Below are 17,472 nucleotides of genomic sequence, written 5' to 3' on the forward strand. Positions count from 1 at the left end.
TTATATTCCAGTACCATACATGATATTTGCATATTAATACTGTGACGTCATTTATTTTAATACGGCCAAATGCCGACTCAACCAAGAAAGAAGAAAAAAGTGTTACCATTTCATTACTACATGTATCACAAAATTTGGCCAAAAAACAGGTTTTTTGAAGAAATTAAATTGTAATCATATTTTAAAATCATATGCAAGATAGTTCAAATGACAGAGCATGTTGAACTCTTTCATTTGATACCAAATGTGTCATTCATGGTAGCATTTGTAGTTTTAAAGTTCTAAGTATTTTTCAATTTTTTTCTCATGTCCACTGTCGTGTGGAATCGCCCACAATATTTTCGACAATGATCATTGGCAAAGGTTAGAAAAGGTTGCCAGAAAAAAAATTAAATGTCGGGTTATATAAAGGATATATAAAGGGTATTAAACGTTTTCATAACATTCAAAAACATTTCTTGATATTACCCTTATTGCAAATATGCTAACATAGGCCTAATGTTATTTCAGTGTTGACAAAATATTTGTCAAATGACCATACTGGTAGGCCCTATAAATGCTCCCCAGCAAGACAGCTGTGACCCCTGCTTTTGAAACACACTGCTCCGAAAACCTCTGAATTTACCAAAACAGAGTGTTGAAAAACCCCTCATTTTGATGATTTCAGCTCTAAAAGACCCACTGATTGCTCATTCCTCACATTCCAGGCGATAGTCCCCCCCCATAAACCGAGGTCTCGGTCTCGGGTGGGCAGGTCTCGGTCTTGAACGAAGAGGTCTTGACTATGACACTAATGTGTTAATGTTGTTATCTACAGAAGATAGCCTTTCTCAGATTATAGTGTATTCTGCTTCTATCAAGCCTTTATCAGATTTTAAAAGTTAACGAAGGCAGCCCGTTAGATTGTAATAATGTTACTATCATCTACTACAGCCTTTCTCAGATTGTGTTAGTGTTGCTATCTACTGAAGACAGTCTTTCTGACACTGTGTTATATGCTGCTACCTACTGAAGGCAGCCTTTCACAGATTGTGTTAATGTTGCTATCTACTGAAGATAGCCTTTCTCGAATTGTATTAGTTAATGTTGCTATCTACTGACGATAACTTTTTCAGACTGTGTTTATAGTTATAATGTTGCTATCTAGGCTACTGAAGACAGCCTTTCTCAGATTGTTTCTTTTGCTACCTACTAAAGATATCCCTTCTAAAATTGTGTTAATGTTGCTAAAGATAGCCTTTCTTAGATTGTCATAATGTTGTTATAGAAATCTACTGAAGATATCCGGACTATCTCATTCTCATGTTCTGGTATTGATCGTAATTGGAGACTGATCATGTGTCAGTCGGCAAGGCATATTGATTATTGATTACTGGATGTTTCATAATGTACATCAATATTTCTCACATTGTGTTACTGTTGCTATCTACTGAAGACAGCCTTTCTCACATTGTGTTACTGTTGCTATCTACTAAAGACATTAACATAACGTGAGAAAGGCTTTCTTCAGTAGATAGTCTTTCTCACGTTATGTTAATGTTGCAATCTACTGAAGACAGCTGTTCTCACATTGTGTTAATGTTGCTATCTACTGAAGATCTCAGAGCAAGATCAAATAATCTGTACTTCACTTTACTATTTTTCTTGTATGTCTGTTGATATATTCCACTGTTCAGTTCAGTTTCACTTAAGAATACAGATTATAACAACTAGACGAGTATGATTGTTTGTTTTTTCCTTCAAAGTTATTTTAACATGCCCTATATATGGAAGGCTTAGTCCAATGGGTATAAACTCATTAGGGCTCTCAACTAACGGGTTACCCGATTTTAAAGTTATAGACCCTAAATTAATTGTTATTCAAGGTTGGAACCAGAGAAAAAATCTGAGGTTTTTGTTCAAAGCTGGATAAAGTTGCACATATTAATTACTTTTGCTTCTATTGAACAGCTAGCAATGCATGTTAATTCAATATGTCCCTGGCTGTTCCATAGAAGCTACAACTTTATCCAGCTTTGAAAAAAAACCTCAGCATCTTTAGTCTTTAGTCTTTATTTATTTTTTAATTTTATTTCCCCCCGTTTTTTGGGTACTTTGACCCGTGAATTTTGACCCAGATAGGGCAAGAACGGGCGGGAACTCGGGTACCCAGGAATTGGTGAGAGCCTTAAACCTCATACAACCAATACATTAATGATACACGATGCACAGTGACATCGCCCCGATATCTTCATAGTAGAAATCGCCATGGTAGGTTGAATCCACAGCCACCTATGACCATTTTATTCGGACCTTATGAGATGCATATTATTAGCGAAGTGACTTGACTAAGGCTACTGTATAGACGGGGTAATTGATTTCTCGCTCTGTGAGCAAGCTTGTATACGACATTGCGGTCAATGGTTATACTCTCTCCACTTCAGTGAGTGCCGCTATAGCCTGCTGTGCGCTGTAGTCCATATAGGACCAACGCAATATAAAATTGAGAGTTTTGGTCAAATTTTGACTTCAAAGCGCACGGCCAATTTTCAAAGCGCACGCTAACGACTATAATATCTGTTCAACACGTATTTTCAAGTGTATGAGACCACATCTGGTTTCTTGAGAAAAATTCATTTACGGGAGATATTCATCATTTTGTAACCCAGTATCCGAAGATTTTCGTCTGATATCAAAATCGTGCATAGCAATTCACGTGTATGGATCCTGTGTATTCATTTTAATGTCCCTGCTGCACCAAATAATTATTAGCCAGGCGATGTCGGTGTGCGATGTCCTATAAAAAGCTAAATTCATTAGGGGGGAGGAGGTTAAAATGTGGAAACGTTTATCCTTGCTTTTAAAAACATACCATAGATGATATTTTAACCCACTTCTACTTCTAGTTTTCAATATGGTTAGAGATGGGGAGCAGCTATGAAACCAAACTTACCTTTAACCCTAACACTGGTCATGTTTTTTGCTATCAGAAGTGAACAAGAAACAAAAAAAAGAGAAGACCAACAAAGAAGTCACTTGCTATCCCACATCTACTAGAGACAGCCTTTCTCACATTGTCTTACTATTGCTATCTACTGAAGACAGCCTTTCTCACATTGTCTTACTATTGCTATCTACTGAAGACAGCCTTTCTCACATTGTCTTACTATTGCTATCTACTGAAGACAGCCTTTCTCACATTGTCTTACTACTGCTATCTACTGAAGACAGCCTTTCTCACATTGTCTTACTATTGCTATCTACTGAAGACAGCCTTTCTCACATTGTCTTACTACTGCTATCTACTGAAGACAGCCTTTCTCACATTGTCTTACTATTGCTATCTACTGAAGACAGCCTTTCTCACATTGTCTTACTATTGCTATCTACTGAAGACAGCCTTTCTCACATTGTCTTACTATTGCTATCTACTGAAGACAGCCTTTCTCACATTGTCTTACTACTGCTATCTACTGAAGACAGCCTTTCTCACATTGTCTTACTATTGCTATCTACTGAAGACAGCCTTTCTCACATTGTCTTACTACTGCTATCTACTGAAGACAGCCTTTCTCACATTGTCTTACTATTGCTATCTACTGAAGACAGCCTTTCTCACATTGTCTTACTATTGCTATCTACTGAAGACAGCCTTTCTCACATTGTCTTACTATTGCTATCTACTGAAGACAGCCTTTCTCACATTGTCTTACTATTGCCATCTACTGAAGACAGCCTTTCTCACATTGTGTTACTGTTGCGATCTACTGAAGACAGCCTTTCTCACATTGTGTTACTGTTGCTATCTACTGAAGACTGAGCCTTTCTCATATTGTTTTAATGTTGCTTTGCTATCTACTGAAGACAGCCTTTCTCACATTGTTTTACTATTGCCATCTACTGAAGACAGCCTTTCTCACATTGTGTTACTGTTGCTATACTGAAGACAGCCTTTCTCACATTGTGTTACTGTCACTATCTACTGAAGACAGCCTTTCTCATATTGTTTTAATGTTGCTTTGCTATCTACTGAAGACAGCCTTTCTCACATTGTGTTACTGTTGCCATCCTACTGAAGACAGCCTTTCTCATATTGTGTTAATGTTGCTATATACTGAAGACAGCCTTTCTCACATTGTGTTACTGTTGCTATCTACTGAAGATAGCCTTTCTCATATTGTTTTAATGTTGCTTTGCTATCTACTGAAGACATCCTTTCTCACATTGTGTTACTGTTGCTATCTACTGAAGACAGCCTTTCTCACATTGTGTTACTGTTGCGATCTACTGAAGACAGCCTTTCTCATATTGTTTTAATGTTGCTTTGCTATCTACTGAAGACAGCCTTTCTCACATTGTGTTACTGTTGCCATCTACTGAAGACAACATTTCTCATATTGTTTTAATGTTGCTATCTACTGAAGACAGCCTTTCTCATATTGTGTTACTGTTGCCATCTACTGAAGACAGCCTTTCTCATATTGTGTAAATGTTGCTATCTACTAAAGACAGCCTTTGGCACAGTGTGTTACTGTTACTATCTACTGAAAACAGCCTTTCGCAGGAGCCTTTCTCACATTGTGTTACTGTTGCTATCTACTGAAGACAGCCTTTCTCATATGTGACATGATCAAGGAGAATGAGTCACATATCGACCCTGGTCAAAAATGAGTTTTGCATATGATTCTAAACAGGACATTTAGAGCTTGCAGACACTGAAAACCCCATGTTGATATGACTTTTCGTTGCGAAGGTACGTCAATTTATCAAAAGAATTTTAACACTTTCTTTATCAATATCTCAAAATCGATATTAGCGACATCTGACTCATTTCACTTGATCGTGACACATATTGTGTTACTATTGCCATCTCCTGAAGACAGCCTTTCTCATATTGTGTTATTGTTTCTTTGCTATCTACTGAGGACAGCCTTTCTCATATTGTGTTATTGTTTCTTTGCTATCTACTGAGGACAGCCTTTCTCATATTGTGTTACTGTTGCTATCTACTAAATTGTTTGGCCTTATTCTTTTGATACCATACTACAGCTAACCTTCAATATCAATGTTACTGCTTTTAATTTATTGTGCTCCAAGTTATGACCACTCAAACTAGTGAGACTTTTCCTTTTGGAAGTGTTTATTTTGATTGGTTACAAAAACAGCTATATCAGGTATTGAGCCAATCAGGGATACAGTAAAAATAGTCAGTAGAGGTGAAAGGGTTAAGTCTGAGGTTGAAAAGCTGAATTTTGATTGGTTACTATATTATACTATAATATCATAATTAACCAATCAGGGCCACTATAAAAAAGGTTGTATTACACATGGGGTTAAAACTCGGCCTGGAACCACTTATTCATGAAAACTCACTGACAGCAAGAAATAATGAATTGTCCACTCCTTGATTTAGAGTTATGGCAGATGATGCAATTTCAACACATTTCAAAGACATTTTATTCATACAATTACACAATTATGAACAGGTTTTTTAATACATAGATACACTTTACAATAACATTTTGTTTAATTATTATTCTTTGTTATTCACACAATATTATGGCATTCATAATTTGTTATCCTTTACATAGGAGTTGCTTGGAATGGTTAACATTGGGTCCTTCCAGTTCAATTCCATACCCCCTGTAAAAGACATGACCTTAAGCTTCCACACAGGGCGTGTGACTTTCAAATGGGGTTACCTAAATGGGCTTAACTCCATTTGAAATCTATACCCCTGTGTGGGAGATTAAGGTTACGTTTTCCATAGGTGTAAGGATATCAACCGGAATAGCCCATTAGTTGAAAAGGTTTCCCCATACATATTTTTAAACATCACAATCAAGCGTGGTTGTGATTTGTGTGAGGGTGTGTGCATGCTTGTACAAACACCTGATTGTGTGCCAATTGTTCTGGTAAAAATTAAATATTGAGAACATGTTTATGACCTGACGTTCTCATTTGGCATCACTGGATTACATTTACACAAGTTAATAACTTTCTTGCAATCTCCCAATTGACGGCAATACATTTCTCTATACATAATGACTTGTAATGAGCAATTTTCTGCCTGGCTGTTAAGTTTTCTTAACACAACTGAAGTGCTATAAAAGCCTTTCATTACATATTCACATTTATATATTATAAATAATTTATTTTGTGATTAAATAAATGGACATGCAAATTGTGTTAAGCTATGTTTCCCTTGTGATGCACCTCTATACATTTAAATAATGGGCAATTCTAGTTGAATTCCATTATATCCCAATGTAAGACATGATCTTAATCTTCCACACAGGGAGTGTGAATGGGGTTACTATATTTGAAATCTACACTCCTGTGTGGAAGATTACGGTCCTGTCTTCCATAAGGTGTGTGTGGATTTCAACTGGATTAGCCCATTTTAGCAGTGTGCTCAGGCATGAAAATAAGTTTTCTTTGGCACAACATACACTGCACTCCAATGTAACACTGAGTACAATGTCATTTTTGCAATATGGAATGAGGAGTACACATACTGAAAATGTTTAAGCAGAGTGCATCATCACCTTTTGCATCTCACTTTCCAAAATGTATTTACTTTTCGGTAAATCCCATAAGCCTTTGCGGAGTACACCAGAGATGTCATCATTTGACATCACAGATGCACACATCGTTCAGCGAAAACCGTTACTGTGCATTTCAAAGCTGTGCAGTATGCAGTAATCGATGTGCGCATCAGCGCGACAACATCACAAGTCTACCTACAAAGGTTTATGGGATTTACTGAAAAGGTCAATTGCAATGAGTACATTTTGGTCTAACTACTGCTATTGCAACTCAGTGTGTACTTCTCTGTATTTCTCAAAATTCACAACAATTAAAGGAAAGTAAAAAACATTTAAATATTTGACACCAAAAGATCTGCAAGACATTTTATATATAACTCAATTACAAATTCTTTGGACTTTTCAGATCAGATGTACATGTCACCATCCCAATAAGAATGATGTAAATTTTGAGAATTTTTGATAAGCTTCAGAAAATCACAATGTTATCTGCCTAGTACTGTAGCAGAAATTGTCCAGAATTTAATTGAGCTCTCAGTATTTATCAATCAACACACACACTTGATTAAGTTGGATAATAGACATGTCAATTCGGTAAAATGTTCTAGGGTGGTTTGTTCACTCAATTTGGTCATGTCTTGTACTTCAAGTGTTCAAAGTAATTCATAATGTTCAATATTATGAAGGTTCATGATTCTGAAATATAAATGGGGTTCATACATACACGTTATGTAACGGCGTGTGCGATTGGTCAAGAGTCAGGCATAAACAATTTTAATGCTCGGCTGCTTTAGCTTGCCAATTTCGGTACCAACAAATCATAGTTTTGTAAAATTATTTGATATAAAATACATCAGCAAATGTATGAACAGGGCCCTAATTAGTAGAATTGTGGGCATGATCATTGTTAAGTCCTCAGCATTGCCTTGAGTATAATCAAACGTTCATGCCCTCAATTCTATTAATGAACACCTAAATAATACTGAAAGTTTTAATTCTAACAATACCCATTAAATTTCAAAATTATGAACCCTATCCAAATTATACATAATTTGCAATACAGAACCTCCTGGATAATGATGGACATAACTGATTCAATTTGCCTGCATTCGCTGTCGTAGTGCACGTTACAATATGACCGTTGCTAGGCCAACTGGATCACGCTTTCTTTGCTACGAACCACTGATCGAAATGATCACAAAACAAAGCCTATGGCATATCAAAATTGAACAGGTGTATAAGCCCAGGCTTGGAGCTGTAACCAATGGTTACTAACGTGCACTACGACAGCGAATAGATGAGTTGACATCAATGTTTATCAACAAAGGCAAGGGACTGGTAGATCGATATGCTTGAGCGAACTGCATAAAATGACTACACTGTTCAATAGCCCTATTGTGATATGGCAGGAGTTTTAAAAGCATAGGTCCTGAACACAATATGATGTGCATGCATACTGCCAGGCAAGGAACAATGGGAATTACGATGCTGCGCACGCATACTGCCAGACAATGACGTCAGGATTCAACTCATCTATAGCAACCAGTGCTGGTACTTGATGTGACATGGCTATAGAATACCATCAACACTATATATTATTTAGGGATTAGGTTTATAGTGTTTAGGGTTTGGGTTAGAGATTATATTATGGTCATAGTACTTAGGGTTTGGGAATATGATTATAGGGTTAGGGCAAGTAAGGGTAAGAAGTGCATTCCCATGATTACTGTGTTTATAATTTGATCAGCTCGTAAGTGGCGGACCTTATAACATAGCTGATTAATAATATCAATATATTTTATTTGGAAAATTGTCATGTGAAATCTCGCCAGAAGTATTACAAATTAATATTTAAAGTCATATACTTTGACTACTTGCTTTCACACACAAAATATAGACCAGTCAGATCAATAATATCCTTCTTAATAACGTGGGTCTACTTTTCGGCGTAGTGATAAAAGTATAATAATTCCTGCCGATTACGAGCTGATCAAAGTATAGTTTGAAACTTAAAAAGATATGATAAACTGAAATTCTTTTCACTGTATAGGCTAACCACCATTACGCCTCACTCAGCAGGCATACATTGATGGCATGCATACCTTGGTGAAAGGAATGTTGCTATATTCTTTACTTTACTTTAAAAATAACCAGAAATAAAATCCTGTACCAACCTTAAAAATTGTTACCTGTGTGAAACACATCAGTGCAAGATATCGGTATATAAAAAAGAATTGATAATATACTTTGGTTTTGTTAAAATCAGGAGCCTGGAGAAAACATTTCCACTTGTGTACATATCTTAGGGAATCAATTTCCGTATGCCTGACACTAATCACACATTCATGTACGCACACACCCCCACACATCACATGAATGTTTGTTTTTTATATTATGGACATGGACAATGGACAACAAAAAAATGACTACAAACAAAAAATAAAATGTATACATGGAGAAATAGGTTCATAATATAAATATTTTCATGTGTCAATATATTGGACCCTGTTATTATTATACAAATAGTGTACAATATTTATATTGAAATAATAAATAATTCAAATGAGTTGATGGAAGTACAAATAAATTTATGAACAAAAATATTATTTCTATTCATTTTTCTTTTTAAGGGTAAACCAACCTGTTCAACTAGCAGATGCTACAGTCAGTCTACTCTGAAGTACAAAGTACCGACGCGGACGCACACATACCTGCAGCAGAGACACAGCACTACGCACTGTTAACGGGCTGTATACGCGCGTGTTGTCACTTTGTACTTCAGAGTGGACAAACTGTAGCTTGAAAATTTGGCAAAACAATTACATATGGAGCCTTGAGCCTTAATTTTAAGCTGGTTAATAATATGATTGGCAGTATTCATTTATGCATTCTTCGGTTTTCTAGTTGCTTTTTGCACATCATCATCTACAGTAGCTCTAATGCTTTGCAATACATTTTAGCATGTGTACTACACCTGCTGACAACCTAATGTACACAACTGAAAAGTTCATGCTCAAAATAAAAGATGGGGAAATTGCAGATTAAACTTGAGGAGCAAGACACTTTTATATCTATCCATGTGAATACCCTATGTTTCCTAATGAACAATGCACCAACAATGGGTAGAATAGAGAACCTTCAGCAAACCTTTCTTTATGTCTGTTTGTAAACAGTATATATTATTAGAAAGCAGATTTAGAAACATTTATTATCAAAGACAGAGATAAAAATAATTTATCGCGTCTGACGTCATCTGTCAATCAAACTCGAGCACGGTTTGTTTACAATTGTCGTGATGATGACTTGCTGAAAGCGGCGGTATAACCGGGCGCCTTCTTGTTAATTTTGCACCTTCAAACATACAAACCATCTCAGAAGTTAGGTCTTTATAGTAGGAAACTTTCTTTCGCGGAGGCACCCTGTCAACAATGCCTAAAAAAGTTGCTTTTTGCCTTGTCTCCGATCGGCACCAGATAAATCGGCCTTCCTTTTACGTGCTATTAACCAATCAAGGATCGTAATCGACAGTGATGTCAGACACGATAAATTATTTTTATCTCTGTCTTTGATAATAAGTATAAATTCAATACAAGATCAATAACGTAAAAAATGAAAGAAAAACTGTTCGTCTCTTAAACTCTAGAAGTTTTTGCCACATGTTTGACAGACAACCCTTTTTTTTGGTTTGACGCTCCCCTTTGTCCTATCATAGAAATTTACTGTCATTCAGAAATTGAAAGGATGTATATGTCTCATTAGATACATGCTGTTGGCATGGCACCGTGTGCTACAAAAGATCAAAGGTATTTATCTCAATTTGTGCACACAGAGTATCAACAAAATCTGACACACATATCATTATTTTCCCCATGGGATGAGTTATTTTTACCAAATGGCTTATCAAACCACCCACTTTCCACCCACCCATCCATCCAGGCATATATTAACTGTTTGCACATCTTCTATACATTTCAATAATTAAAACTAAATTTACACATATCTATATTGTATTTTTATACATAAAAAGCACACAGTTTGAGGCCATTTGGACAAAATGTGAACATTTAGCTATGCAAGATAAAATTATTCCCTGGGAAATGAGATTTGCATCACATGAGACCATCCTCTACAATGGTCATTTTTTTGAGTACCTGGTTTGGTTTACTAGTCAATGAAAGTTGAACTACTATGTTGATTTTGTTGATGTTGCAAAAAGAAGAAATACATGAACATATTTTGCAAAGCATGTTACTGATCTTTTTTGGTAAGTAACATACAGGTTGAAATATATTCTTTCAATTATGACGGATAAAATAAGCTTCATCACAAATGACATTTTACATATCTTGAACTTTTTGTCAAGAGAAAATATCTACTTCATCCAAAGAATGAAAATGGAAAATGCAGACTTCCTTCATGTTCGCAAGTCCCGTCATGGAGGAAAAAACTAGGATGTCTTTTTGTATCACTCTTGATTATTTCTAGATGCTTATTACAACCTGAACCAGTAAGATTAACACTAGCTTAGTCATTACAATTCAATATGGCTGATTTCCAAATCTGCCTTCTCCTATTTAAAATTCTCTGACTTAATAACATTACTTATGATGAAGACATGAGCTTTGTGCAAAATCATCATGTGCTGAAAGCGGATCTTATGCTCACCTGTCATACCTTATCATTTTATCAAACTATGTAATTTTTGTGGTTCCCATTTCCTTAAATTACAGGTAATTCTGTAAAAATAGGTTTGTTGTTAGCCAAAGGTGACAGCCAAATTCATAAAATATTAGCATAGTAAGAACAGTAAAAGCACAAAGGTTAACTGAAAAAAAACCCAAACAAATAAAATTTGTTAGTAATTGGTTACAGCTAGGTCATAAATCAGCCATTTAAAATATGGCCTGTGAAAATAGGTTGTTTTTAAAGTGCAGTGCACATGCATGTATACCATTAATTAACTATATGGTTACAAAGTTTGTCTTTATATTTTAAATTTGACACAATTTACTACATCGGTATACATACAAATTCATTCATGTACATGTACAGCCACATATTCATACGCATAAAATATTAATGTTTTTTGCATCATTCTGTTATCGAGTAATGCCCCGATATATACTTGGACTCGCACACACAAAATTGTTGCCACAAAAATTGCCTTAACAGGAAATAACTGATTACTTACTCTTCGCTATTAATCTTTTATCCTGGGATTTATGTCGCTGCTTTCGCACTGAATTATAGAATATCATGAAGGGGGTCATTCTTTTGATATTGCCAATCAGAAATGTTTACAAGTGAATTATCACTTGATTTGATTCAGCTCTATCAACAGATGACTTTACTATTGCAGATTGTTGTAAAAATTCAAGCTAAAGGTCTATCTTTGCAAAAATTTGAGTCTGCTAATCCGGTATGAATCGGGCTTTTAGGGCTTTGTAAAGTACACAAATTTTATGTAAGCAAGTATTGTTGAGTATTACCACTCTGAATTTTAGTAAAAAATGTATATTGTACATTCAGATGTATTTGCATTTAAAACTATCATCTTACATCAGGTGTTCCCACCCTTTTTCAGAAGGTGACCCCAATTTTTTAGTTAAGGCCACTTGCCACCCCATGTTTTTTGTTGTTGTTGTAACCACAGAGGAGAGAGAAAACAGAGCCCGTACCACCAGTCAAAGTCTCTGCATCATCCGATAATGAGGGCCGATTGTTCCATGAAATGCGACAGGCGAGACTGTTACGCAATTACCGCGTATTTTCATGGTCTATCACGAAAGCACGCAACGCTCTATCGCCTATACGTGAAGGCACGCAGCGCTGGCGTGATTGTTTGACACGTCACGATCGAACAATCGGCTCTCATGAATATGCGAGAACTCACCGTATACAATACATGGTGGTACGCTCTCTGTTTTCTCTCTCCTCTGTGGTTGTAACATGTATTAGTGCAAAGACTTACAACTCCGAGTTTTGAGTCTTGACCCAAAAATGACCCAAAGAATCCCTCATTCAATAATCACATCCACCTATTCTATTATGGACACATACCCCCAGAGTACAATACAAATTCAGCACACACACTAGGATTTTTAACTGCCCTTAAATTACAACCATATTATTTTTCAGTACAAACACTTTTGGTCCAAACCACTTCACTAATTTTGTTCAATTGCCTGGATTTACGGCAAGTGTTCTAAACAGTGCAGTATTTCATAATTCAGCCAAACATATTTCCTTTTCGTATACATACTTTGTTTCACTGTGAGTTTGGTAGTGATATATGTGAATATTTTATTGGTCATAATATCAAATAATTTGTCAACACACTTGCAGCATGACCACAAAGAAGCATCGACATCAATACCAGACATGGGGTGACACAAAGTGACTGCTCAGTGCCAGAATTGAGTAAGTGCAATAGCTGCCTTGTGTACATTTGGTAATTTACACACAGTATATTGTACTCATTTACACATGGCAGCTACACTATTGTACTGCCCTCCCAAGTGAAAACACAGTATCTACTTTGAGAGCACACAGATTCAGAAATGTTCATATAATATGTATATCCCCAATAAAACCTGCTATACTATGATCAGCACGTAATAGGTGAGAATTATTTGCTTTCTGTTACTTTGCAAGTCAATAAAGTCCCAACTTACGCCCGCGCAAATTCACAAAAGCGCATGGCAGTTACGCCATACGCAAAAGGGCAGTTCGTGTATGTGCTGTGCCCAGCTAGGTGTGCGCCATTCTATATTAGTCCACAATGCTTTGAGTCCCGCCTATTACTAGCTGATCAGCTTATATGTGATATTAGATTTTTTGAAAACACCTGCGGCAAACAATATCCCAAGATATATCTTAAATGGGCTGTATCAACTTCCTTGTCCTGTGTGGTTGCATTGCCGTTGTGTGAAACTGTAAGGCTAAGACCCTGGCCATCTCGAGATGTGGTTAGTTGCAATGATATGATGCTCTTAAATCCATGCAAATCTGTGACACCTTGGTAGCTGTCTTATTTTAACGTAAGTATTAACATTTGTATAGTGGTCTTGGTCACATTACAGCATGGTTCCACATAACGGCAACACAGACACACAGGGTGATAAACACATCCTCTAAGATATAAAGTAGTATCTGCTAAGTTATTTATTAACTCTGGGGTGTATTCTGTACTGCCACAACAAAATGAAGTATAGGACAATTTGATGTTTTTAAGATATGGAGGAATAATGTAAATTTGCAACATTTATTCCAGTTATTTCTGATTAGCTGTATGAAATTAATGTATTGACAATGTTAACTATACAATTTGGGGTGTATAATAATCATGAATTGTCAAACTAAGTGCCACATGCTTCCTTTTGTGGTGATTTTTCACAGAAACCTTATGACCAGAGATTTCAGTAAATTAAGTATGAGCTCAATAAACTTCGGATACACAGCCTCTTAGTTTAGATCAATGTTCTAAATCATTTTGAAGTTATGAGTTCTCTCTGTTATTCTTTTCTCACACAAGGTTGTACTTATAGACAAGTTAATATCATTCTAAGGAGCTGAAATTGTGTTTGATGTAAAAAATGGTGAATGCCCTATCCTTTTTTTGTGAAATTATGTCCACCAATATAAAAACATTTTATAAGATCATACATTGATTAATGGTCCCTTTCATGTTACCATGTGGTGATTACAGTTTATAAGCAGAAAATACTGTATTTCTAAACTCTCCTTACTAAATCAGGAACCACAGCTAGTCTGGTGCTGAATCCACAGAAGCAATCTTGCTTGTGAAACTATGGAAATATTCCACCAATGACATCTTTGCAGACACATTTATTTAGCAAACAGTGAATGTCCGTCTTTACAATGATACTTTTAAGCTTCGCACTGTTTTCAACATATTATCAAAATCAATGTGATACAAAACTACACTTAATAGACAATTTGCACTTTCCTCCCATGATGCAACAGAAAAGCAAAGCTTTTGTCACTTTCAAAATTTGAAGATTTTACTTCAATTTTATTAGACAGAAATCAATGTATATTGATTGACAGCAACTGAAACACTTGTATCATCTTTTCTGATGCATCATGGGATATAATTATGCAAATTAGCTACAGCCAATGCACATGTCTACTATATAACACTGGCAGGTAGTTTATCTATGACTGGTCCCCTTCCTGGCCCCCTCCTGAGGGCGCTGTTGTTCATATTGAGTTCATGATCTTCAGGGCAACCATTAGTGAGTAACACCCTTGCACAGTCGTCTGCTCCGACGCTGCGGGCATATGCTAAAGCTGTCCTACCGTCTGCATCCACTGCCTTCACATCGGCGTTATACTACAGCAAAGAAAACAACAAGTAATGGTATTGAGTCGAATTCAATAAACAAACAGATAAGAGCATAGATGTTTATTATCAGGGTTCGAAATTTTGGTTGTCCGGTTGCCCGGGACAACTAAAAAAGTCACCGGGCAACCAAAATTACTGATTCGGTTGTCCGCCGGACAACCATAAATCTGTAGCCAAAATGGACCTTTGTACATACGGACAACCAAAAACTTAAGACGGACAACCAGAAATTGTAACCTGGTTGTCCGTGGGACAACCATTTATTTTTCCTTAATTCGAACACTGTTTATTATGTGCTAGGCACTGATGCATCCAATCTTCTTGTTTGAATATGCACCTGATTTAAAACTGGATCAATTGAGGCCCTAGTCATTGGTCGCGCTATGAGTTTAAAAATATTGGACAAGACGTAGTCGAGTCCAATATTTTAAAACTCATAGCGAGACCATTAAATATTGGGCGTAAAGCATTCAATCTTATCATTATTATGTTATGGATCCAATATTTTCACACACTTGGATTCATCGAAGGATACTTTTCATGATAATCAACCCATTTTCTTGAAACTGAAATTCCTCATGATCTTGGCTCTACCATTTGTGTGAGAAATGCTTTCTTCTGTCATCATAAGTAGTTGTGATCAAGATGCTGCATTTCTACTTGTGCCTGCTGAATATATATTGTGGGAACTTATGCACAGCACAATACGTTCTGTAACAAGCTTGGCTTCATTGGAATATATTACCTTAAGAATTAAGAATGAAGTTATCATGTTGTAAAAAAATGTTACCATAAAAAAGATATGAGAAAAGTTGCACACCACAATGACAACACTTCCCACTATCTTTTTATGCATATCATTATATGAGAAGGCAAAAATTCCCCTCCAAATGCCAACATTTCACTGCAAGGAGCTTCTCTGTACTGAAACCTTTTCTTCCCGTTCACATGCAAGTGTAATTCCCGGATCAGATACTAAGAACCTTGTCTACTGAGATTACTATCTGATCCTGATGATTCTGATCAACCAAGGAGCTTCCTTATTTCACATTTTTCTAGGCATGTGTTTTATGTTTCCTTATAACAACATTTTAGTAGTACTTACCCATATAAGTAGTTGTGTAATAATGACATTGCCTACAGCTGAGCTAAGATGTAATGCTGACCTCTCATCTCCTTCACCATATCTATAATTCACTTCTTCTAATTTACAGTTGACGAGTAATAACATCACATTCCTTACATCTTCTCTTATAACTGCCTCCATCAGTTGCTGAAAATGAAAGATTAAAAGAATATTATACATGTACGTGTGCATAACTATTATATCAGGATCTTGTTTTTGCTTTAAAAGAACCCAACAATTTAAAGGCAGTCAACCATAAAGTACAATAAACTTTGCTTGATTTATTTATGTTCAAATTTGCAGTTTGGTATTTTTTTAAATATGCCACTTTTTATTATTTTTATTTTCTAAAATAGCAAACTGTTTTTCAGTGCATCTTGTGAGGTTTCTATCATTTGGTGAATTACATACATGAACAAAGAAACCAATAACAAGCCAATATGCATAATGTAATTTTTTTAATTCTTCTGTATTCCGGGTACAGGCTGGTGATTATCAGTTGTGTAGAAAAGGCAAGGTTGACGCGTCTATGACCAATGAGTCAAACATCTTATTGTCATGACCGTTGATCAGCCAATCAGCGTCAACATGTGTGATTGTTTATCACTTCTCGAGTTTATGCTCGCAGCCCACACCATGCAAGAATTCAAAAATTTGCTTTAGTCTTGCCTTTATTCAAAATCTGAATGAGGAGCTGTTCCTGAAGTGTTAAAAATTTCTATGCTCATCCTATGTGACTGCATATGGTACCATTATTTACAATCATTGCATCTTTCACAAGAACATGCAACACTGTGTAAAAGTCAGCCCTTATGAATATGCAAGAACCATAGCTCCATAGAAACCACAGGGACTTTGTAAATTCTAGCATGCTTAGACTATGGTTGTTTGCTGCAGATATGACTGTGATGAGTAGCAATTTTCAATGAAATCTATGAACTTTTAACTTACTGGTCCTAAGCCTCTCTCTGGAGTGCGGTCTTGCTGACCTACAAATTCCCTCCTTTCAGTATTTGGCTCAGTATCCACCTCTCTTTGTCTTCCCTCGTTGATTGTGGTGTTGGTTTGACTCTACTATTTAACCGTACTTCCCATATACTGTTGCAAAGTGAGTTGCCTATGGACGTCATAACTGCCGTTAATTCAGGCCTATATGATAGGAAGAATAAATATTTTTGATGAGCAGTTGTAAATTACTAATACCAAGGAATATTAGAGAGTGAGTGGAAGAGGGGAGCGAGAGAAGAGGGGAGTGAGACAGGAAGAGAGAGAGAAAGAGAGAGAAGAGGAGGGAACAAAGGATACAGAGAAAGGGAGAAAGAGACAGAGAGATAAGGGAGGAGAGACAGGGGTTCAGAAAGAGAAAGAGAGGACTGGCAGGAGGTACCAGAGACAGGGAGAAAGAGAGGGAGAGGGAGGAAGACACTACAAACCAAAATCGACCTAACAAG

The 17,472-nt window shown here is 36.3% G+C and overlaps 1 protein-coding gene across 1 annotated transcript in view; it reads right to left on the reverse strand.

Moving 5' to 3' along the window:
* Positions 1 to 5,387: 5,387 nt before the first annotated feature.
* The window catches only part of LOC140142067 (arf-GAP with GTPase, ANK repeat and PH domain-containing protein 1-like), a 204,014-nt gene continuing 191,929 nt past the window's right edge, over positions 5,388 to 17,472 (reverse strand). The window contains 4 exon segments of the mRNA XM_072164020.1: positions 5,388 to 14,883; positions 16,001 to 16,168; positions 16,973 to 17,029; positions 17,032 to 17,170. Coding sequence (XP_072020121.1) covers positions 14,680 to 14,883; positions 16,001 to 16,168; positions 16,973 to 17,029; positions 17,032 to 17,170 — 568 coding nt within the window. The 3' untranslated portion in view covers positions 5,388 to 14,679.

This window comes from Amphiura filiformis, chromosome 20 (genome assembly GCF_039555335.1).
Source record: "Amphiura filiformis chromosome 20, Afil_fr2py, whole genome shotgun sequence".
NCBI classification, from domain to species: Eukaryota; Metazoa; Echinodermata; class Ophiuroidea; order Amphilepidida; family Amphiuridae; genus Amphiura; species Amphiura filiformis.